General features: G+C 46.9%; 1 protein-coding gene across 1 annotated transcript in view; it reads right to left on the bottom strand.

Annotated features, from left to right (window-relative positions):
• The window catches only part of LOC146869176 (7-methylguanosine phosphate-specific 5'-nucleotidase A-like), a 70,193-nt gene that overhangs the window by 6,372 nt on the left and 40,449 nt on the right, over nucleotides 1-23,372 (bottom strand). The window contains exons 6-7 of the mRNA XM_085641907.1: nucleotides 20,298-20,387; nucleotides 10,742-10,904 (exon numbers count right to left, since the gene is read on the bottom strand). Coding sequence (XP_085498033.1) covers nucleotides 10,742-10,904; nucleotides 20,298-20,387 — 253 coding nt within the window. The remainder of the gene's footprint in view (nucleotides 1-10,741; nucleotides 10,905-20,297; nucleotides 20,388-23,372) is intronic.

Genomic DNA, 23,372 nt, shown 5'->3' with positions numbered 1-23,372 from the left:
AATGCTCGGAGAGAATGTAGCGGTTCAGGGGTCTCAGGTCTAATATAGGTCTGAGTGACCCGTCCTTTTTTGGTATTAAAAAGTACAGGGAGTACACCCCCGTACCTTACTCGTGGACGGGTACGACCTCTATTGCGCCTTTTAGTAGCATGCTTAGCACCTCCTGCTGTAAGAGCGTTAAGTGCTCTGAGGACATAGGACGGTGTTTTGGAGGTATTGTGGGTGGAGTGGAGGTTAATTCTAGGCAGTAACCGTATTTGACAATGTCTTTGACCCACCTGTCCGTGGTGATGGAGTTCCACGTGGACAGGAACCTTTGTAGCCTTCCCCCGACAGGTGTTAGGTGGTCGGGAGGAAGGGAGAGGGCGTCACTGTTTGTTCTTGGGGGAGGACCTGGTGTTGCCGTAACCGCGTCCTCTGCCCTTTGTGCTTGAGCCACGATAACCACCCCGGGTGTTTTTATCGTAGGTGCTTTGTGTGTTGCCTTTGTTGTAGGTTTGCTGTGACCCCTGTCCTCTACCTGCTCCTCTATTTCCGGGGCGACGAAAGGAGCCGCTCCGAAAGGACTGCGTTTGAAGAGCCCCCATGGACTTTGCAGTGTCAGTGTCCTTTTTTATTTTCTCTAGGGTGGTGTCAACCTCCGGCCCGAATAAGTAGTCGGGGTTGACAGGCTGGTTGAGGATGTTATTTTGTACCTCAGGTTTGAATCCGGAGATTCGCAACCAGGCGTGTCGTCGCAACATGACGCTAGTGTTTATGGCTCTGGCAGCTGTATCTGCGGCATCCAGTGCACACTTGATGGATGCGTTTGTGAGGAGTTGTCCCTCCCTGATGAGGATCTCTGCACCTTCTTTGAATTGGTCAGGGAGATGTTGGAGTAATTGTTCTAGTGTGTCGTAGTGTGCTCGATCGTAGCGGGCGAGGAGCGCCTGAGTATTGGCAATGCGCCATATATTAGCTGCCTGGGCCGCAACCCGTTTGCCGGAGGTCTCTAGCACCTTGGACTCTTTGTCCGGGGGAGGAGCATCACCTGTTGTTTGAGAGTGTGCCCGTTTGCGAGCATTCGCAACTACAATGGAATCTAGAGGTAACTGGCCTCTAATGTAGGTAGGGTCCCCAGGCGCCGACCTGTATTTCTTGTCGATTCTGGGGTTTATTACTCTTGCCCTGGTGGGTTCTTTGAAGATGTCCTTTGCTGGTTTGAGGACACCCTTTAACATGGGTAGAGTTTTTATATTCCTTTCTGAGGATGCGAAAGTATCCATGAGAAAGTCGTCCTCCACGGTGTCAGAGTGGAGTTGCACCCCATGATTGGCCGCAGCACGTTCAATTAGGGCGTTGAATGCGGCAGTGTCCTCTGTGGGAGATGTTTTTGCCCCATAGAGTTGCGGGTCCTGTGTATCCATAGGTGCACCGGAGTCTACAGGGTCATCCCAAGCTTGGTCAGGGTCCTGTTGGCCTTCAGGGTCCATCTCTCCGGGGTAGGGGACGTGGTCACCAATGTAGTCCTCCAAAACGTCAGTGTCGGAGTGTGTGGGAGAGAAGGACTGTGGATCCTGGTAAAAGGAGTGGAGAGGTTCGGAAAGAACTGGTTCCGAAGTCACCGGCAGCTTTTTCTTAAGCGGGATCCGGTATTAGTCCAAAGCTGACTCTGAAGTTATTCTCCTTTTGTGGAGCACCATCCTGCCGGTGTCGGCGTCGATGACATGCGACGGAGACGATTCCGCAGGAGAGCGTTCGGCAGGCGTGAACGTGGTGTGGGTGACCCGTGTTCTGATCTGGAACAGTTTTGGGGCCGTGGATGGCGGCAGTCCAAAAGTGATATTGGCCGGTGCCGAAGAGGCCGTTGGAGCTTTTATCGGTTCGGAGCCTGACGTGTCCTGGAGGACTGCTTTGTGTTTGGTGCGTTGCGCAGCAACGGTCCGCCCCTGGAGTGCCATCGAGTCCTTCGTGCCGGCCGTTTCTGTAGAGGCGGGCGTGGACTTCTTCGGTGCCGGCGAGTCATCGAGTCGAGGGGCGGCAATGGCCGTCGACGTCTTTGAAGAGTGTGCCTTTGGTGGTGCTGTCGAAACGGGGTGCGACGCAGCAGGCAGTTTGACCTTTGGGGTCGGAGCCGATTGTGTCGGTGCCGGTAGCCGAGGAGGTTTGGTGGCACCGAAGCTCTTTTTCCGTGTGTCGGCGCCGACGTCGGCTGCTGCAAGCTCGGCACCGAAATCTCGTTTGGTGCGGTCGGCGCCGACGGGTTTTGCTGGCGTCGAAGGTGTGGTGGGCCTCGATCCGACCAGCGTTACTTTCGGTTTCGGTTTCTGGTGAACCAATGCAGCTTTCGGTTTCGGTTTCGAAGAAGGGAAACCAGCCTTTTTGGGTAGTAATGGATGCCGCTGAATGTCCGAGGCCGGGCCAGAAGGCGGGGCCGAAGAACTGCGGGATAGGTCTTGGGTAAGGCCCGAAGGCGATCCCTCGACCGGATCCATAGACTGGCTCACTGGGATATCCTCAGTCTGTACGGGTAGGCCTTGCTCGTCACCGGAGCTACTCTCTTCGGCCCCTAAGGCCTCATTGTAGTCTCCTACCTCGGTGTCGGCTTCATCTCTAGTAAAGAGTTGTTCTTCGACGTCTTCCGATACGGAGTCGTGTTCGGAAGCGGGGCTGGGGGGTAGGTTCTCCACGTCTTCGACATCTTCGTCTTCGGCGCTGAAGATGTTGGCTGGGGCCGGTGCCGCTTGCTGCGCTTCGAGTCTTGCTGCTCGTCGATTCCGAAGAGTCTTCTTGGATCGGAATCCGGCACAGGCCATACATGTAGATTCGTCGTGATCCGGTGAAAGGCATTTGTTGCACACCGGATGGACGTCGATATGGGGATATTTCGCATTGCATACAGGACACCGCTTGAATGGTGTCCTCGATTCCATCGTCGATGGTCGGGGAAAATGCGAAAAAGTTGGTTCTGGAAGTTAGTAAACTAACAATATACTATCGATACCGATCGGGAACAGTACCGACGCGAACTAAAGGCCTTTTGGCCTGTAAAAAGTTTTTCCTAACTTGAGTCAAAATAAGCACATCCGAACCCAATGGCGGAAAAAAACAATCTGAGGATGGAGAGGATGCCCATGCGCACTGTAGTCCAGGGGAGGAGTCACCTATCCCAGGATACTTCGAAGACTCTTCCAGGACAACAATGTGCAAACATCCGGACCCAACACTAGGCGGCGATCTATGCACAGATATGAATTCAGCAGCCCACATGCCTCGAACCCAATGAGACTCGACTCCCCCTGAATGAGCTCCAAGGTGCAAATCCGTCGCTGGGAAACCCTTAAAGAACCTTCCTCCATCGCATCGCGGATTACCACGTGCAACCCAAAGCACCTGTGACAGCACACTGTAAGCCTGTGCATCCATCGGAGAATGATCCTGTACAAACCCCAAAGTCACCATCAATCCTGTTGACTCTCCACGTTCTAGCACAGACACTTGCAACGCTACGCTGCAAATTGGTTCCCGTGCGCCTGCAGCACCTCCTTTCATGAGCACATGCATTCTCCAGCACACTCAAGAATCCACGAATACCAAGCCTCACCTTTTTCCTCTGTACTAAGCAAAGATGGTGGCACGTAATTGAGGCAGCGCCGGGTGGCTCTATGTGTGTGTGTGCGCACCACACATTGGACACGCAGCACAAATTTGTGAGGAGAAGAGTCACGGATGTCTCACTGGAGTTTCACATGCTGGACTCACGGGCTCCCTGCAGCTAGCCTCGCGCTGGAATAATGAACCGCTTCAGATAGCTCACTCACACCGCCGCGACTTAAATCTTGCACACGCAATGTAGATGGCACCTCCAAGGAAACGCCGCAAGGTTACTCTGACATGTCAGCTGCTGCTTTCTTTGTACCAAACACTTACTGTATCAAAAAATGCATTAGCATAAATGAAGCACGCCATGGCTAGGGCCGACTGATGTAGCGGTCACTGGTGGAGCTGCAGAGCTTGCTGTATTTCTCTGTACTTGACTTTTAGTCACCTTAGGTTCCTGTGAAGTTTTTTCTTTTGCTCTTCTATGGTCTTCAGGCTTTCATTTCTGTAATCTTGTTTCTGAAATGTCTTCTTTCATTCAGTTCACCCACGTAGGTTTTTCTTTAAAATCATCTCAAAATTTTTTTAATTAAAAGAGGTCAAGTACCGAAGTGTACATTAAGATAAGATGGTTTATTAAGTAGCTTCAATGAAGAGCCCCACCGGGAGCAGCCTCCCTGAACTCCAACTGACACTCACAGGCGCCCAACATCCCTGTACATCACCATGCACCGACATTCCACACGGCACACTCACACTGGCTCAGCAGCAGTAACCACACCCATCTACTCACCAACCAATTGTACGAAATCTCACCAACGATCACACCTAAATCTAGGAACCAGAGTAAGTGCATGGAATATTTTCCTTAGGAGCATAAGACGGATCCCAATAACCAACAATAACAACTCGGTTAACCACTACTGAGTTTCCAGAGTAGGGCTCTACCCCCCATAAATCGCTTTGCCACCTTCTCCGGAATAGTAGGTGCTATATAAATGCAAAGAAAAAGTTTCATCTGTTAGGAGACCCAATAAATACTCCACGTATTGTGGACCCAACATCTCTTCTATTTCAAGCAATGTTGAAAAAGAAATAAAGCGTGGGGTACATTTGTGGGATTCATAAAATGAGGATCTACATTTCAGAGACAAGTTAGAACAAGGTAAGAACTTCACGATGTACACACAGTATTGAATATCCTGCTTAGCAACTGTATGATGCACCGCTAAATATACATGAATATTTTGCATTAAAATATGAAGTGTAATGAAAAATTGCAAGTTTTAAAACACGTTATACATTCTTTAGAAGTAAACAAAAGATAAAAAAGGTTACATTGAAAATGTAGGTACTAGAGCAACTGAAACATGACAAAAGCACACATACGGTACAGAACAATACAATAAAACATACTATAAACATCAGCAATACTATAAACATAAGGTTTGAAGACATACAATTAAGACTGAGAGCCAACATACTGGAAACACATGAACTACATTCAAAGTTTACTCAACATTATGACATCACTGAACATCAAAATAAAAAACAAACTAATTAAGAGTGGGAGAAGTAAATTGGCTGGTTAATTTCCTGACATTTTTCTTCTAAATGAATTTTGGTTGTAACCTTGGGCCATAAGTAGGAAGCCAAATTGCGATCGCAAATGCTGAAATTCGCCGAATTTCGGCGTTTGCGATCGCAATTTGGGCAGTGTGCTATGTAGCACACAAAAACCCACAGGCAAAATAAGGAATCGCAAAATTTGCGATTCCTTATTTTGCTAATGCATTTAAGGAATCCCAAATTGCAATTCCTTAAATGCAATGTAGGAAGCACCCAAGTTGTGCGATTTTGGCTTAAGGAATCGCATATTACCACCAACCTCAGGTTGGTGGTAATTTGCGATTTCTTTGAAAAATGCACTTTTTTGCATTTTTCAAAGTGCCATGTGGCGCACATACATGCCCTTAGCGCATGTATGTTCGCCACATGTGCACACATGTTTATTTCAGGGGCGCAAAACGGTGTCCTATTGACACCCTTGCAACCTTGAAATTGCATTCTCAATTTGCGATTCTCTAATTGAGAATCGCAAATTGAGAATGTCTTCCTATTCATTCCTAAGGGCCTTCTAGCCCAAAAGGAATGAATGGCAAGGTATTCCTTATTTGCGCATCTCAATTTGGGATTCGCAAATAAGGAATAGGTGGGAATCGCAAAATATTTTGCTAATCCTACCTACATTCCGTTTTGCAATTCTCTAATTGCGATTCCCTAAAAATTGCAATTAGAGAATCGCAAAACACGTTTTACCTACATATGGCCCCTTAACTTTTGTTAGTTATATCATAGGTATATATAGTCACCTGAAAAACACAAAGTACTGTTATGATTACAAAATAAAAAAACTAAAAAATCCCTGAAATTCTTCAGGTATTATCTCCGCAATCCAAAGCTCACACACCTGCCAAGCAAACCATGTCACACACCAAATGGAATGCTTTGGAACTTACCCTTGATGTAACGGATGACTCCACAAATAATTACCACATGAGTGGAATAACATCTTACCGTACCTTCAACATTACAAATGGCACAACTGTTGATACGTATGACCTCTTTGTTTGTGTGTATATTGTTATTCAAATATATGGTGAAGAGTCCTTAAATGTATTATCATGAATATTGTGAGGTCAAAAGACCTGCATTTGTGGAGTGATTGTGTGCATGCCCCTACTCCCTCCCTTTTGCCTGCCATGTTCCACGGACCTTCCACTGTCCCTCCTATCTACTAGGAGTGTTGCGTTGCGCTACCACTGCCCCTTCCGCCTGCCCAGCATGTTCAGATGGCTGCCACCTGTCCCTGATCCTGCATTCCATTGTCTGCATTCTGTGCCCCTATCCCCTCTCTCCTGTCCTCCATGGTCCATTTTGGTGCCACTCTGCCCTCCATGCTCTTTTGTGCTGAAACTGCTCCTCCTGCCCGCCCTGCACGGTCTGTTGTGAAGCTCCTGCCCCCTTTTCCCCCCACCTCTGTGTCCAGCTCCCTTCTGCACTCCATGGGCCTTTGTACATGCCCCTGCCCCCTCCTCCTTACTCACCATGGCCTGTGTGCTGCTACTAACCCTCCCGCTTGCCATGCATGGTCTTTTGTGGTACCACTGCCCCTCCCACCTGCCCTGCGGGGTCAGCTTGCTGCCCCGACGGAACCCCTCTCACCTTCCCTCTGCTGTCTGTGTGTGTGCCATTATAGTCTCCCTGTTGCCCTCCATGATGGCTCGTGCTTCCAGTGCCCATCCCGCCTGCCCTGCATGGTCAGCTTACTGCTCTTGCCCCCTTGCCGCCTGTCCTCTGTTTTCCATGTGGGAGCCCCCATGTCCTCCCTTCTGCCTTCTAGAGTCCGTTGGCGTGCCCCTGCTCCCTCCTTCCTGCTCTTCATGTTCCCGAGCACCTCTCACCTTCCCTCTGTTGTCTGTGTGTGTGCCAATATAGTCTCTCTGTTGCCCTCCATGATGTGTTGTACTTCCAGTGGCCATCCTGCCTGCCCTGCATGCTGCTCTTGCCCTCTTGCTGCCTGCCCTCTGTTTCCATGTGCGGGCCCCTATCCCCTTCCTTCTACCTTGCATGGTCTGTTGGCGTGTCCTTCTTGACCTTCATGCTCCTTTGTGCTGCAACTGCCCCTTCTGTCTGTCCGATATGGTCAGCTTGCTTCCCTTGCCTCTTTCCCCCTGCCCTCTGGTGTCCATGTGCACGGCCCTGCTGTCTCCCTATTGCTTTCCATGATCTGCTGTGCTGCACTGCCCCCCCCCCCCCACCCCCGCTTGCCCTGTGTGGTGTATTGTGCTGCATCAACCAATGATGCCTGCCCTGTAAAATCAGTTTGGTGCCCCTGCCCACCTCCCTCCTGCCCTAGTCCGAGTCCATGTCCCTACCCCATTCCTCCTGCCCTCTGTGGTTCAATGTACCATACATGCCACATTTTGTACTTGATAATAAGGAGATTTTGAGAGAAAACAAAATCAGAGGAATTGATTTTCCCCATTGACTTGCATTGAAAAAGAGATTTTAGGCAGGGATGGCTAAAATAAAGCCTTTTGGACTTAAACACATCAGGAGTCTCCTGCCGGAATCGGGTTTGTTGGCACACATAATTGTACTTTGAAGTCAAGGAGAGGGGGCTCTATAAACCAAAGGGATAGCGCTCCCAATGACCATAAAGCATTATGCTTGGTAGTTTTCAGGGCTGACCTATTTTCTAATAATCTTAGTCTGAGTTCCCTTCCGGTCTCACCAACATATGCTAAAAAGCATGGGCACCGTAGGAGATATACTAAAGTACTACGCATACAGTTGTTTAGACTCCTGGGTGTAATGCTGTAATCATTGTAAGTGAATGTCTTACTGACCAGGCAATTGTCACATATGGAGCAATTCCACATTTGTAGTTGCCGATTGCTTTTCCTCCTTCGATAGTACTTTGACTATTCACACCTACTTCCCGATATGTATGGAATAGGTTTTTCCGTATGTTGTCGTGCGTTTAAATGCAAATATGGGTTTCGGTAATTTGACTTCATTGCCCTCATTCAAAATGTTCCAATTGGAGTTTGTCACACTTTTTAGTCGATTACTGATGTTAGAAAATTGACTAACAAACACTAGTTTATTCTCGGTATTCACATTTTTCTTCCTGTTGTTGGGATCAGGGTTCAACACGCTGTCACGATTATAGAAGCGAGCACGTTTGAAGGCGTGTTTAATACGTTTTTTCGGATATCCCCTATGCTTTAGTTTGTTACTCAGGAATTCAGAATGTTTATAAAAATCATCAATATTTGAACAGTTCCTCCTCAGCTGGAAGAACTGTCCAAAGGGGATATTATCACGTTGGGATTGAGGGCGATAACTCCTATAATGAAGGAGGGAATTTTTGTCTGTAGGCTTGGTAAAAAGTTCGACTTCCAGTGATCCCTCGGCATCTTTGACTGTAATGTCCAGAAAGTGAACTGAACTGTTGTTATAGTCCGCCGTGATCTTAAGGTCTGTGTTTATTCTCCTTTTTCGGATATTGTGTCTACTAAGAATTGTGTTTGGGACTTATGTGTTTTTTAAACTGTTTTTATTAATTGTTATGGTGTAAACTGAATATGTGGACAGTTTTTTTAATGATTAAAATATATATTTTTTGATATAATTTGTTGTTATACAAGTGCTTTGATACATTCTGAGTGGATTGTTAAACAGTGCCTGCTGGTAGATATGAGTGTGGTTATATTTGAGGCATGATTGATTTTATATAGATCTTGACCAAAAGGGAACCCTTTCTTTTAACACATAAAATTGTATTGCCAAAGCCTCTTGCTTCTGCCCTAAATCGTGTGTTGTATTGTCACAGCCACTCTTGCCTGTCCTGCATGGTTGGTTTGCTGCCCCTGGACCACTTCCCCTGCCCTCCATGGCCCGTTGTGCGGTCACAGCCCTGCCCGCCTGCCCACCGTGGTAAACTCGCTGCCTCTGCCCCCCTTCTCCCTGCCCTCAATTGTCTGAGTCCATGCCCCTGACCTCTGTCTCCCCACAGTGTTCTAATGAACAACTGGATTGCTAACATTCCATATTTATTACAAAACTGTGGCACGCCTGAAGTCATGTTGGTGTTATCAAAACAGCAATACCCAAGGTATTTCCCTTAGAAATTATAAAAATGGTGGGGGCGGGGGTCTTTTTTCCCACAGAAATCATGGTAAGTGTTCTAAAAAGCTAAAATGAGAACACAATTTCTGAGTTCTCAAATAGCGACAAAGCGCTTTTAAATTATTTGCTATATTTATGTTTTTTATCTAGTTGATCACTTGATTGTTGCAGGGGAGAAGATGTGGTGTTGTGGCCGGAGCTGCCGAGTTTGCAACTGGGGAACCAGGTTTGAGTTTTGGCATCGGCTCAACATCGTGTGATTCTGGGCAAATCACTTCATCTCCCCGTGCCTAAAACCAAATCGGATGTGCCCTTGTTGAATATAACTCATGCTCATGTAAAGAACTCCATTCACTTCGTGTCAAGTCCGCTTTATACAAAACAAGAAGAAAAAAAAAACATCAGCATTTTGCACACCTGTGTAATTTTCTCCGGTGGCCATTATGGAAACTTTTTTGTTATGAAGCGACCTCATTTGCTCATTTACTGCAGTATCCTCAGCAGAAAATGCTATCGGTTTCCCACTTCGATTCCATCAATTAGGCGTTCAGACGTGCCACACTTTTGGCAACAATTCAGAATGATAGCTCTTTAGTTGCTCATTAGAACACTGTGGTAAAGCTGCAGCCCGCCGGGGGGTTGGGCGGTCGCCTGCTGCTGGTGTTGAAAGTGCATGCGCAGTCCGCGCGTCAGAATGTTTTAATGAAATAGAAGAGGAAGATATTTGGAAACTCATTTAAAATGTGTCTTCATTTTGTTTTCTACAGAAACTAAACATCATTTCCGTGACAAAATTAACCCCCTCATTTTGTTCCTTTCTGACCACACAGGGGAGAGATCTCATCAGTTGTATCATCAATGATGTAATTTAACATGTCATTAGTGATGTAATATGTGAGATCCTAAGCAGTGCATGGTGGGGGAAGAAGTTCGAGTTAGCTCGCTGGATTATAGGAGGCGAATGTCAGTGGCGTTGGTTTTTAAGCGCTCATTTTTTAACGCATTTTAACACCTACGTATGTCATTACTCTAACCATTGTTTCTTCAGTGAATATATATATATGCACATACATATATACATACATACATATACACACACACACACACACACACAGTAATATCCACATAACAAAAAATGAAAGTTCATCCCTGGCGTTCTGAAATGAGACTCATAGGATTGGTCCTTATTGCTTCTAAAAAGGCATTAAGATCTCAAGCTTGTTTTTTATAGCGTCCCGGTACATCTGTGGCTTGTACGCAGCAACAATATGCAGGAATGTCTTTGTGCATGTGTGCTTGTTACGTCACGTGTACCTATGTGTCCAAAATCTAGATCCGTCTTCATTTGGCGTTGTGTCTGGTAAGTTTACGCGCAATGACGCTAAAGCATTTTCAAAGAATACTGGATCCAGGACTGGACTTCATGGCGCTAGAAACAGTTCAAACAGCCCCACTGCTCACTTACCTTCTCGTTGAAGTCCATGTAGTTAGAAACCACTTTAACATTGTCGTGGAAGACCCCGGCTTGCCGGATGACTTCCTCTAGGATGTCACCAATCCCAGCCGAGAAAATAAACAAGGGGATATTACTGCGATAGAGTCCATCGAAGAAAACATCATAACCTTCTCTAAGAATACAAAATGAGAAACATATGTTGAGATTAGCAGAGACTCTTACAACATTTACTTCTTTATCTTCATATGGAGATTTACATTCAGTTGTAAAACATTCAGCAATTTGAAACACCTGCATTAGGAAATCATGAGCAGACCAGGAACTGGGTGAGACAAAGTCATTCTCTGGATGCCTCAAACCCAGGGTGAAAAATCAAGCTAAGTTCATTAATAACAAGCATTGGCATAGCCAATAGGTCTCACCTTTGGGGCCTTATAACTGTTTAGACAGAGCTATTAGCTTTGTTAACGTTAAAAGAGCGAGAAAAGAAAAAATATAAAAGTAGGGCATTACAAAAAAAGATAAAAAGAAAGCTAGGGGCAGGCAGCAATAGAGCGAGAAGAGGAGAAATATAAAGTAGGGCATTACAAAAAAGGAAACAAGCATTGGCATAGCCAATAGGTCTCGCCTTTGGGACCTTTTAAGTGCTTAGCCAGGCAACAGTTGAAGTTGTTGCACCAAGGATATTGTGCTGCATAACTAAACACTTGTAAGGTCCCAAAGTCGAGACCTATTGGCTATGCCAATGCCTGCATGTTATAGCTAGTGCACGTGAAAGAACAAAAACAGAAATGGCAGAAAAAAAGGCCCCCGTGCAGAGTTAAATCAGCTATTTAGAACCACTGGTGTGAGAGAGCAGAAGGGCGACATGCCCCACTCGAGGATTTGCCCCCTCCCACGCACAACGGTGGTCACAGTCGAGGGTGTAGTTTTAGTGCTGTGTTTTCGAATTCAAACATCTGGGGGCCAGTTCCTTCCTTGCAATAAAGGACCCACAACACAGTAGCTACTCTGCTAGTAATGGCATCTTACACTCTGTGCATCTGCATATATTCTGTATGCTGGAAATAATATAATTGCATCCGCTACTTGTGGGATGGTGGTTTCTGTGATATTCCATCAGGTGCAGTGACATCCCGGAGGGTATTCTACCGTTTCTTTTCTCAAAAGAATAGGATTTACAATGTATGATCCGAGTTGTTCTGCTATTAGAAATGTCCTTTGACCGTGTATTTTCCGAGGTGTTCAGCCGGTCGGGCCTGATTTGAAAGGAGGACGGCAACATTTATGGGCAGGAGGGTTTAAGCGTGTGTTTGCTGTGCCCCCCACGTCCGTCTCTTCCACGAGCACGCACGCACAGCCTTCTCTCCGTGTTGTGCTTCCTGGCTCCGTGGCACAGTCACTAATAAGGAAACGCAGGGATTAAATGGCTAGTTACAAAGAAATGCCATAAAGAACGTGAACGGATCAAGAGATGACGTGTCGCCTATTCTAAACACGTAAAATACTGACGTAAGCAGGAAGGGGTTCCAAACTTACAGGGGGGGGCTGAGAGGAAAAAAGGAAGAAGAGGAGTACACCCTCCCAGGTTATATACTGTTCTACCAACAAGTACTCCCCACCACTAACTCAGAGGTGAAATTATGAGTTAAATGTGAACAGACCTAGAATTTCAGATGTTACGACCCCTCAATGAAGATTGGAAATAAACACCACTACTCAGTGGGGAAGGAGGCAACTCCTTTTGTTTTATATTCCCTCACACACCCTAGTGATGTCATGCTTCATCATCGGGACACCTCGACCCCTATAAGTCGAGGTGGGCTCGACCATATCTCAGGGAGCTCTTATGAAGATGTTTTTGGCCAGGGGGATAAAGATTAAAAGCCACAGCAGTTCCCAGTATCCCTTTTATTCTTGGAACTGTCAGTGGTGAAAATAAAATACAATGTTAGGGTCAAAATGGGATATTATGGTCCTAAGACCCTATAGCCAACATGTTTCAGTCCTGCTGGGCCCCATAAAGGGTGCTGGACTTTCTTCAGGGCAGAAAAAGTGCCCCCTGGATCAGATCTAGGCAGAAGAATTCCCTGCACTATTCGGGATAAGGGCGACTAACGCTCCTCATCAATTGTCATAGACTAATTAGTCTTGTATTTCACTCCCTCTAGGTAGAGAAACAAGGAGACAAAAGAAAAAAGGGGGGGGGGGGAAAGAAAAAGATACCACATATAATTACATATGGAGTTCCAGGAAAGTTCATGTCTGTAGACGTGCGTTTCAACTCAATCAAGGTGAAAACAACAGACACTTCCGGGTGGTGGGTGAAAAAACACTCGATTTTCTCACACGTTCCTATTTGTGTGTTACCCGTTTTTTTTGTGGCGGCTGTATGCCGCATCCTAACTCCTCTTATTCAAAGGTGTAAGTCTATATAATGTACTAACACCCGTGTCGTCCTCTAGTGAAAAAACTATATATTGTGCACGAAAATCGCCGTGGTTATTTATATACATTTATATATATATCTCTGTACATATAACATGATCGCGTGATGACATGCTCACCATTCGCGCTCTTACATACGTATATACTTTCTCTCTCTCTCATACATGTATTCTTACCCCGTTTTTCGAGGGGTATCAACTCCAAGTGGAAGACTACCGTAACTGGGGTAGCCCTGTAGTCAAACACTTCGTGATCGTAAGCGTAAGTATCATTGCCCCAATGAGATGTGAATATCCCCGTTAGTCATGAAGGGATGGTCATCCAGTGAGCGTACAAATAGAGACACACACAAAAACATAGACAAAAAACAAAGTTCGTTTAGAGTAATGTTCGAGGGGACCAGCTCCATTCTCATACCTTAGCGTAGTGGTCATTCATCAGCACTTTACTCACGCCATCAAGGGTCCTGCCCCTCGTCACAACCTATTCGGTGGTGGTTCCACTGCTTGGGGTGATGTTTTGTTTCTTTTGGACGCTTTTAATAACCACTTTGCTACTGACTGTTGCCCCGCCTACTTCCGTATCCTGTCTCTGGATCTGTCGACTGTCACCGAGACTCATGGGAAATGTAGTTGCGGGCTTGGTGCGTGTCTGGTGATATTTTCTTTGAGAATTTTTTTAAAACAGAACTTTATCAATATACTGATGTGTGTTTGCCGATTTTTAATGTGACTACGTATTCTCATGTCTGTTTTACCTTCATATATCAGAGGCGATATAGCCGGCACAATAGCCGGCGTAATTACCGGTTACAACTACAAATGATCAGTGTAAACCCATATGCCTGAACTGTCTGACGAGAGATTGTAATCTCAATATGTCTTGGGCTACTCGGATTTGGGAGTCTGGTTAAAAAATCGGAGTTGTGGGATATCCGATATCCATAGGGGACCGCCACCTAGTTCTCAGACGATCTGCTCGAGAGACTAGTTGTTGGATCAACATTTTAATATCTTTTAGACACACCGCACAACCCAACTTGTTCGCGTCGTTGGAGGCGCAAAAGCTATTGGTATTAAAATAAAGATAGATAAACGGGTGATCTAGCCATTGGTTGCTGCAGGGCAAAAACATTCAGTCTCTAGTATCCATAATTTTTGGTTTAAATTCAGGGTATGACCAGATCTATGAGATTTGAATGTGGGGTTATGTTCAGTTGTGCTATTCATACTGAATATTATCTCTGAGTTAGTTGGTTCCAAGGTATTGAGTCGTTTAATCCAATAATATGGGTTTTGAGTCTATATACCCATCATTGTTCACGTTCTAGTAGGATTTTGGACATGTCGCCGTCCCCATTAACTTTCTCAATGATTGTCCACCACAAATCTGAATCTGTGTGTTTTTGTTCTATGTAATGTGCAGTCAATTTGGTAGACGTAATAGCCCTTCTGATCGTGCTCCTATGCTCACATATACGCACTTTGATTTTTCTTCCTGTCATTCCCACATACATAAGTTGGCTGGGGCATTTTATCAGATCGATGACATTATGTGTATTGCAATTCGTGTGTGATCGTTGTTCCCACGGGTATGACATTCCCAGATCTATTTCTTTAGTCTGTGCTGTAACTGGGCAAACCACGCAAGTACCGCATGGGTAATGTCCAGTGACCATCGGTAGATTCCATAGTGTTGTCTGTTTTCTGGATTGTGTTTTAGGTTTCTTGAAATCTGTATGAACGAGAGAATCCCTCAGACTTTTGTTCCGTTTAAAAGAGAACATTGGCTTCTCATATTTCAGTTGATTGGATGTAAGAACTGTCCACTTTTTGTTGATAATCTTCTTAATCTCGTTGGACGATCTGTTATAGGTGGTAGCTGCCTAGATCTGATCCAGGGGGCACTTTTTCCGCCCTGAAGAAAGTCCAGCACCCTTTACGAGCCTATTCTAAACAGCCATAGGATCAAAATAATAATTACGGATGCCAAATAAATTCTAAACCTGTAAGGTAGCAAAAAAAAAAAGAAGGCGGCTGGTGCTGGCGCAGGTGAACCCCGCCAGACAAGGTGCACCTCTGTCTTGAATTCCTGCGGGTCTCCCAGTCTGGCATTCTCCCCCCTGCACGAGACACTGTGCATTGAGGGCAGGAGACGAGGTTAAGCCTGAGTCGCCCAGACCTGCTGGCTCCTCGCGCCCAGCCCAGCACAGAGGTGCCTTTGTGAGTGTAATTACGCTCCCCTTGTCGTAGAAATAGTTTGTTTAGAGCCGTATGTGATGGCTGGGCTGGAAGAAACAGGCATTAGCATGCTAGAGAACCTGCCGCTTCACTGCCTGCAGCTCGCTTTGAGCAGGCAGCCTTTCCTGCGGATGCGTCCAGCTCTAAAGTAATGCATAGTTAAAGGGGCATCCTGTGAAGGATGTCACAGCAGAAGACGTGATGAGTTCTGTATCGCTCTGCTTCGGGGTAAGGAGGGAGGTGTGACGCGGCCGCTTTGAGCTCACGGTTCCAAGGGAACGGGGCTGCCGGACTAATGACCCGTGAAGGACTGCTGACCCCAAGCAAAATGTTTACGTTGGATCCCCTCCAGGGGTTTATGGTAAGGAAGTGGAGGCGGAACCTATCTGGATGGAGGGAACTAAACTCATTCACTCATGTCAGCAGTACTTTTTACACAGCCCATAAACTATACTAACTGTAAGAGTAGAAAAGAGCAAATGCACCGAACGGAAAAAGAAAGTGATGAAATAACACTTTTCTCCATAACAGGGGTGCAGTGAGCTCGTCACAACTTGGGCCCCGATGCAGGTGTGTCTGGTGCACAAGTGAGAATGAAGGATCTGCGAGGCCGTCCGTCTCCTCTGACTCTTTCACTCCTATGCCCACTGGCCATTGCCTAATCCCAAAGCAGGCTGCCTCTGGCCCTTTTAGTAAAGAACCCCTCACATCTCACCTCCCGCTCTTGTACTCGAATACTAGCAAGGGTGGGCTCTTGCGCCTCCTCTGTGAGGGAAGAGCCACAAAGGGGCTGAAGTGGCCCCACACAACAGCAATGCCAGTGCACCCGATACAAAAATACCAGCACGTAAATCAGCCTGCCCTCCTCTGCTTCACTGCACCATCGCTCCTAGACCAGGGCTTCAAAGCAGGCTACTGCGTGCACTGTGTGTGCGCCCCCACATCTTGGCAGTCATCCGGGTTACCGTTCTGAAGCAAAACTACCAGTGCGGCAGCTGTGCCAGTGCAGCAGCTGTGCCAGTGCGGCAGCTGTGCCAGCGCGGCAGCTGTGCCAGTGCGGCAGCTGTGCCAGTGCAGCAGCTGTGCCAGTGCAGCAGCTGTGCCAGTGCAGCAGCTGTGCCAGTGGAGCAGCTGTGCCAGTGCAGCAGCTGTGCCAAAGGCCCTCATGTTAGCAAGGAGGACGAACCCCACTCCCCTTTTGGGTAACCAGACAGTCATAATTTGGGTGAATTGCGTTTCACGCAACACTGAACCCGGTGCCACTGCACCTAGTACTCCAATCATAGTTATGGCACTGGGAAGCAGGGTGTTTCTGCACTAGGCCCCCATTGTTGGCATCACGCTACCTGCTCTCCTTTGTGAAAACGAAAATGAGCCCATGGGTATCACCCACCTGCCCTTGTTTTCTTGTCCATTGTAAGGGGCCCCAGGGTGCCCTTCTGCATCTAAAACAAAAGCCCTTTGGTCTCCACCTCTCGACCACCTTTCCCTCAACTCAACTCAAGTAAGTCTGTGCGCGAATGAAGATGAACTGGGAATGCGCCACATAAACAAACCTGCGCTTCTACACCATCTTTAGTTACTGTGTTGCTTATTCATTCATACCTACCTGGGTATACAACTGCGGTGGCCCAGGGGATAGAGCCCAGAGTTTGAGGACCCTCTGTGTTAGCGTCTGCTACTCTGAAAACTGCACTGCGGCCATAGCTGCCACGCTCCAACCTGTCGTACTGGCTGGCTCGGCATGGGGCCGAGTCACACAGGGCAGTTGAAAACTCTAAAAGGAAGTTGAATATCGCAGGAGGCAAACTTTGCGAAACCAATAGCCTGGACAGCATTAGGCATGGCCTCATACATCCAGGTCGCCCGGAGTTTTATGGGCGGGACGGGTGTCACCTATTGGAGGAAGGGATGCGCATATTCTGTAGCAACCTGTGAGGTGGCGATGTGTTTAGCAAAAGACGAGGAAGAAAACTGCCCACACAGGGGTAGCCACAGGAAGACGAGAGCCTCCATGGTGGTGCTGCGGATACAAAGGGTACATTTGCTGGTGATGGAAGCGCACCGACAGGGCGGTGTGTAGAAGGAAGGCTGCTCACTTTGGGATGCCTCGCGGCAGGTTGAGTAGGCTTGACAAAAGGGGGTAGCAAAGGGAGACGGCACTCACAGCCCAGACGCCTGCCAGATGGCAGGACACAACAAGAGACTAGCAAGGCAGCGAGTTGGGGCCTAACTCCGGGGAGACGCTACCCCCACACGCAAAGGGGCGTGGAAATCAACAGAACAATGTACGCACTGTCAGGATGATCTACAACTCTAGGATATGCAAATAAGCTTTGACAAACCAGTGATTTATGATCAACAAATGATTTATGGCAGAAAACTTATGACTGCTTGTAACGCAAGGAATTACAATACAACAATGATTTATGACACAGGACTTATGAGCAAACAGATAATGTATGACACCCTATGCTATGATGGTTCATGGTGACGATTTATGAACCTGGCCATATAAATATGTCAGGGTAAGTACCGAATGTGTAAAGCGAATAAACTGCTGCCAACAACGAACACAAAACTACAACGCGTGTTGGCCGTCTTTGGTTAGACATATATAAGATTTGCATGCCATTCGGGAATGGGCACAGTGAGGGCGTTATGTCTGTCTACACAATCAACAACATTAAGTACACCAGAAAAGTAAAGGAATAAGCCAATCTTGTCCCCTTTTAATGGTACAGTAGCATTTACATAACTGAAGGCGATTACTCACTGTCATCATCCCCGATGCGAACGACACGTAGAGCGATGCCCTTTACATGAGGGGTTTCTGCCTGGGCAGCTTAGGCATTGGCAAAGACAACAGAGACAATTTCACTCAATACTGCCTGGTGGGGCAATCACACCACAGAAAATGCTGGTGAACCTGGGGAAAGTGGATGTGAAATGTACACATTCAGGAGGCCTTTCAAACATAGGAAGTCTCGAGGACACTTGTAGATTCTCCAGCCTGGAGGAGCAGTCCTGGCGAGTGCTCGGTCTCCTGATATAAATAATGAGATGGACAGACATCAATAGGACTGCAAATATGGCAGAGATGCGTCTGAGGATCCGCTCATTGAGGGTGTTTTTACATTACCTATGCAGAGAATTGATAGCTGTTTGTTGTCTCAGCAATACAGCCGAGCGCGATGGAACCACCAGGCTATACCATCCGCGGATAAACAGTATTCAGAGGGTCTCTGTACAGAGACCAGAGGCCTATGCCACAGAACCTGCAAGCGCCGCCACTCACCAGTCAGTGTCGCGGGGACTAACTGTGTACGAGTCTCTCTGAAATACAAGATCAGAGGAATCGCAGAGCTTGAAGACACAGAGGGAGACTCTCAAACAAAAGGGAAATCTATTGCCTTGTACAACATAACAGGGCTACAAACTCACAAATGTGGCTACTGACTATAGAGGTGGCACAAATTAAAATATGCCTGCTATAGAAAAAGGTGATACGTAGCATGGCGTGTACACTTTGTATATTTGATATATGCTTTGACTTATAAACTGACAATTCCTAAGAAAACTCCAATATAATAGTTTTTAAATGGCAAGTCCCTGCTGTAGTGAACACACCCGGGCTAGGAATGTACTTTTTGTTACCCTTAGTGCGCGTTAAAATGTACCTCTGAAAGTACCACAGTGCGGAAACTGTGGCCACCACCACATTTCCTGAAAATGATGGCGCGGAAGTCTTGGTGGGAAGTCCAAAATGCCACCTTGGTCATAGGGGAGGGCGATCAGATCTCTCATGAAGAGCCCCCCGAGGGCTTCGAAAACACATCTGAAATCTCACAGAGCTTAAACAGATTCATGAAGAACGTGTATATCGCCTAGGAATAATTATGAATATTTAAATCTTGAGTATGGAATAGATTACTGATTTAATCTCAAATATACGGTGGCTAGTACCAAAATGTATGTCTTGTCTAGAAGTTAATGAACAGGACAGCCCCAGAGTTCAGCTCGATGTGCGGGAGAGACCGGAGAACGCGGGATGTTGCCCGTAGCTGCATCCTGTGAGGATCGGGAACTCACGGGCAGGGGTGCAGGAGGTGCAATTATTGGTCAATTAGTGATTGGCAGTGACATGCTCCTGGAGACGTTTTAGTTGAAGAGATCACTATCTTATCGATCCGCAGAGGAAAGGAGGGTGAGATATCAAAAGAATGAGAACCTATCATGGAGTTTCCACGAACCAACCCACAGGGCAGGCATGAGGGGCGCACAGACACACCACACACACGCAGTCTGGCGTCCATGGATTTGTCCAGACCTGGAAAATTATTCATTACTCTCATTTCAGAACGCTTGATACCACAGACGTGCGACTACCAATAACATGTGTTACTATCACCAAAGTCACGGGTTATAATGAAAGGTTGCGTCGCTCCTACATTGGTTCAAACACGCTGACCACAGGGAGCCACAACAGATTTACGAACCCAAAGAGCTATCTTGTCCTCTTTAAAACTATCCTCGGGGAAAATGGAAAGTAAAGCAAATCCCCCATGAGCTGCGAACTGCTTTTGGGTGCGTTGGTTTGTCTGTTCGGTGACCAAGAACCCTCCAAACTGATCCCACTGGATCCATTTCTGAACATGGTCTACGACCAGGAACTAAAGCGCAAGTGAGAATGCGTGTGGAAATCGAGACGTGGGGAAAGTAAAACAAAGTTGTCAGAGTACCTGCAGAGAACACTGATGGTATTTAAGTAACAGAGTATGCCCAAAATCAAAAAAGAGGGAAACACCCCATAGTGGTGGGTAGACCTGCAAATAGATTAGAAAGGGAAAAGCCGTAACAAATGAAGGGTCTCTTACCGGAGCATGGCACCGGATTCTTTTACAACTGGGGCAAGCAAGTCCTTCCGAATCTTCTGCTCAACCAGTATCTCATGTGCCTTTGTCCACCTGCGCAGCAGCAACAACAACAAAAACAAAATCACAATTTACTGTTAAGGACAAAAACAGATCTTGTGCAAAACTGAAAGCCGGACACAGTGCGGGAGTTTCTGAAAGAAGCTCCCGGCTACCTCATTATGATTTGTAAAGATAATATTCAGTTTACTCCCAAGACAAGGAATGGTTTTAGGGATGGAAGGGCTTTGCATGGTTGTCGCACTGCACCTTAGGTAATCCAAAAGCCGCTAATTTAACGAGGTGGGTTTAAGGATTCTTGTTTTTATCAAACATGCTGCAAGTTACACCAAGCTGCTGCGGGGGCAGCGACACCTCAGACACCAACATTGTAAAACCACCTTACAGGGTCTCCAGCCGGCCACAGTCACAGCTCTGATCTCATGCATCAAGGTCATGCAACAATCACAGCTCTGATCTCATGCATCAGGTTCATGCCACAATCACAGCTCTGATCTCGTGCGTCAAGGTCATGCAACAATCACAGCTCTGATCTCATGCGTCAGGGTCATGCCACAATCACAGCTCTGATCTCGTGCATCAGGGTCATGCCACAATCACACCTTTGATCTCGTGCATCAACGTCATGCAACAATCGCAGATCTGATCTCGTGCATCAGGGTCCCACAACAATCACAGCTCTGATCTCGTGCGTCAGGGTCACGCAACAATCACAGCTCTGATCTCATGCATCAAGGTCACGCAACAATCAAAGCTCTGATCTCATGCATCAAGGTCATGCAACAATCACAGCTCTGATCTCGTGCGTCAGGGTCCCACAACAATCACAGCTCTGATCTCGTGCATCAGGTTCATGCCACAATCACAGCTCTGATCTCGTGCATCAACGTCATGCAACAATCACAGCTCTGATCTCATGCATCAACGTCATGCAACAATCACAGCTCTGATCTCATGCATCAACGTCATGCAACAATCACAGCTCTGATCTCGTGCGTCAGGGTCCCACAACAATCACAGCTCTGATCACGTGCGTCGGGGTCACGTAACAATCACAGCTCTGATCTCATGCATCAAGGTCATGCAACAATCACAGCTCTGATCTCTTGCGTCAGGGTCCCACAACAATCACAGCTCTGATCTCGTGCATCAGGTTCATGCCACAATCACAGCTCTGATCTCGTGCATCAACGTCATGCAACAATCGCAGCTCTGATCTCATGCATCAACGTCATGCAACAATCACAGCTCTGATCTCGTGCGTCAGGGTCCCACAACAATCACAGCTCTGATCTCGTGCGTCAGGGTCACGCAACAATCACAGCTCTGATCTCGTGCGTCAGGGTCATGCAACAATCACAGCTCTGATCTCATGCATCAACGTCATGCAACATTCACAGCTCTGATCTCGTGCATTAGGTTCATGCCACAATCACAGCTCTGATCTCATGCATCAAGGTCATGCAAAAATCACAGCTCTGATCTCGTGCGTCAGGGTCCCACAACAATCACAGCTCTGATCTCGTGCATCAGGTTCATGCCACAATCACAGCTCTGATCTCGTGCATCAATGTCATGCAACAATCACAGCTCTGATCTCGTGTGTCAGGGTCCCACAACAATCACAGCTCTGATCTCGTGCATCAGGTTCATGCCACAATCACAGCTCTGATCTCGTGCATCAACGTCATGCAACAATCACAGCTCTGATCTCATGCATCAATGTCATGCAACAATCACAGCTCTGATCTCGTGCGTCAGGGTCCCACAACAATCACAGCTCTGATCTCGTGCGTCAGGGTCACGCAACAATCACAGCTCTGATCTTGTGCATCAAGGTCATGCAACAATCACAGATCTGATCTCATGCATCAGGTTCATGCAACAATCACAGCTCTGATCTCGTGCATCAAGTTCATGCAACAATCACAGCTCTGATCTCATGCATCAGGGTCATGCAACAATCACAGCTCTGATCTCGTGCATCAGGTTCATGCAACAATCACAGCTCTGATCTCATGCATCAAGGTCATGCAACAATCACAGCTCTGATCTCATGCATCAAGGTCATGCAACAATCACAGCTCTGATCTCGTGCATCAGGTTCATGCAACAATCACAGCTCTGATCTCATGCATCAGGGTCATGCCACAATCACAGCTCTGATCACAGCTCTGATCTCATGCATGAAGTTCATGCAACAATCACAGCTCTGATCTCATGCATGAAGTTCATGCAACAATCACAGCTCTGATCTCATGCATCAGGTTCGTGCAACAATCACAGCTCTAATCTCATGCATGAAGTTCATGCAACAATCACAGCTCTGATCACAGCTCTGATCTCATGCATCAAGGTCATGCAACAATCACAGCTCTGATCTCGTGCATCAACGTCATGCAACAATCACAGCTCTGATCTCATGCATCAACGTCATGCAACAATCACAGCTCTGACCTCGTGCGTCAGGGTCCCACAACAATCACAGCTCTGATCTCGTGCGTCAGGGTCACGCAACAATCACAGCTCTGATCTTGTGCGTCAGGGTCATGCAACAATCACAGCTCTGATCTCATGCATCAGGTTCATGCAACAATCACAGCTCTGATCTCGTGCGTCAGGGTCCCACAACAATCACAGCTCTGATCTCGTGCATCAGGTTCATGCCACAATCACAGCTCTGATCTCGTGCATCAACGTCATGCAACAATCACAGCTCTGATCTCATGCATCAACTTCATGCAACAATCACAGCTCTGATCTCGTGCGTCAGGGCCCCACAACAATCACAGCTCTGATCTCGTGCGTCAGGGTCACGCAACAATGACAGCTCTGATCTCGTGCGTCAGGGTCATGCAACAATCACAGCTCTGATCTCATGCATCAACGTCATGCAACAATCACAGCTCTGATCTCGTGCATCAGGTTCATGCCACAATCGCAGCTCTGATCTCATGCATCAAGGTCATGCAACAATCACAGCTCTGATCTCGTGCGTCAGGGTCCCACAACAATCAC

The sequence above is a fragment of the Triturus cristatus genome, chromosome 1_1 (assembly GCF_964204655.1).
Source record: "Triturus cristatus chromosome 1_1, aTriCri1.1, whole genome shotgun sequence".
NCBI lineage: Eukaryota > Metazoa > Chordata > Amphibia > Caudata > Salamandridae > Triturus > Triturus cristatus.
This window is presented reverse-complemented; position numbering and strand designations above follow the sequence as displayed.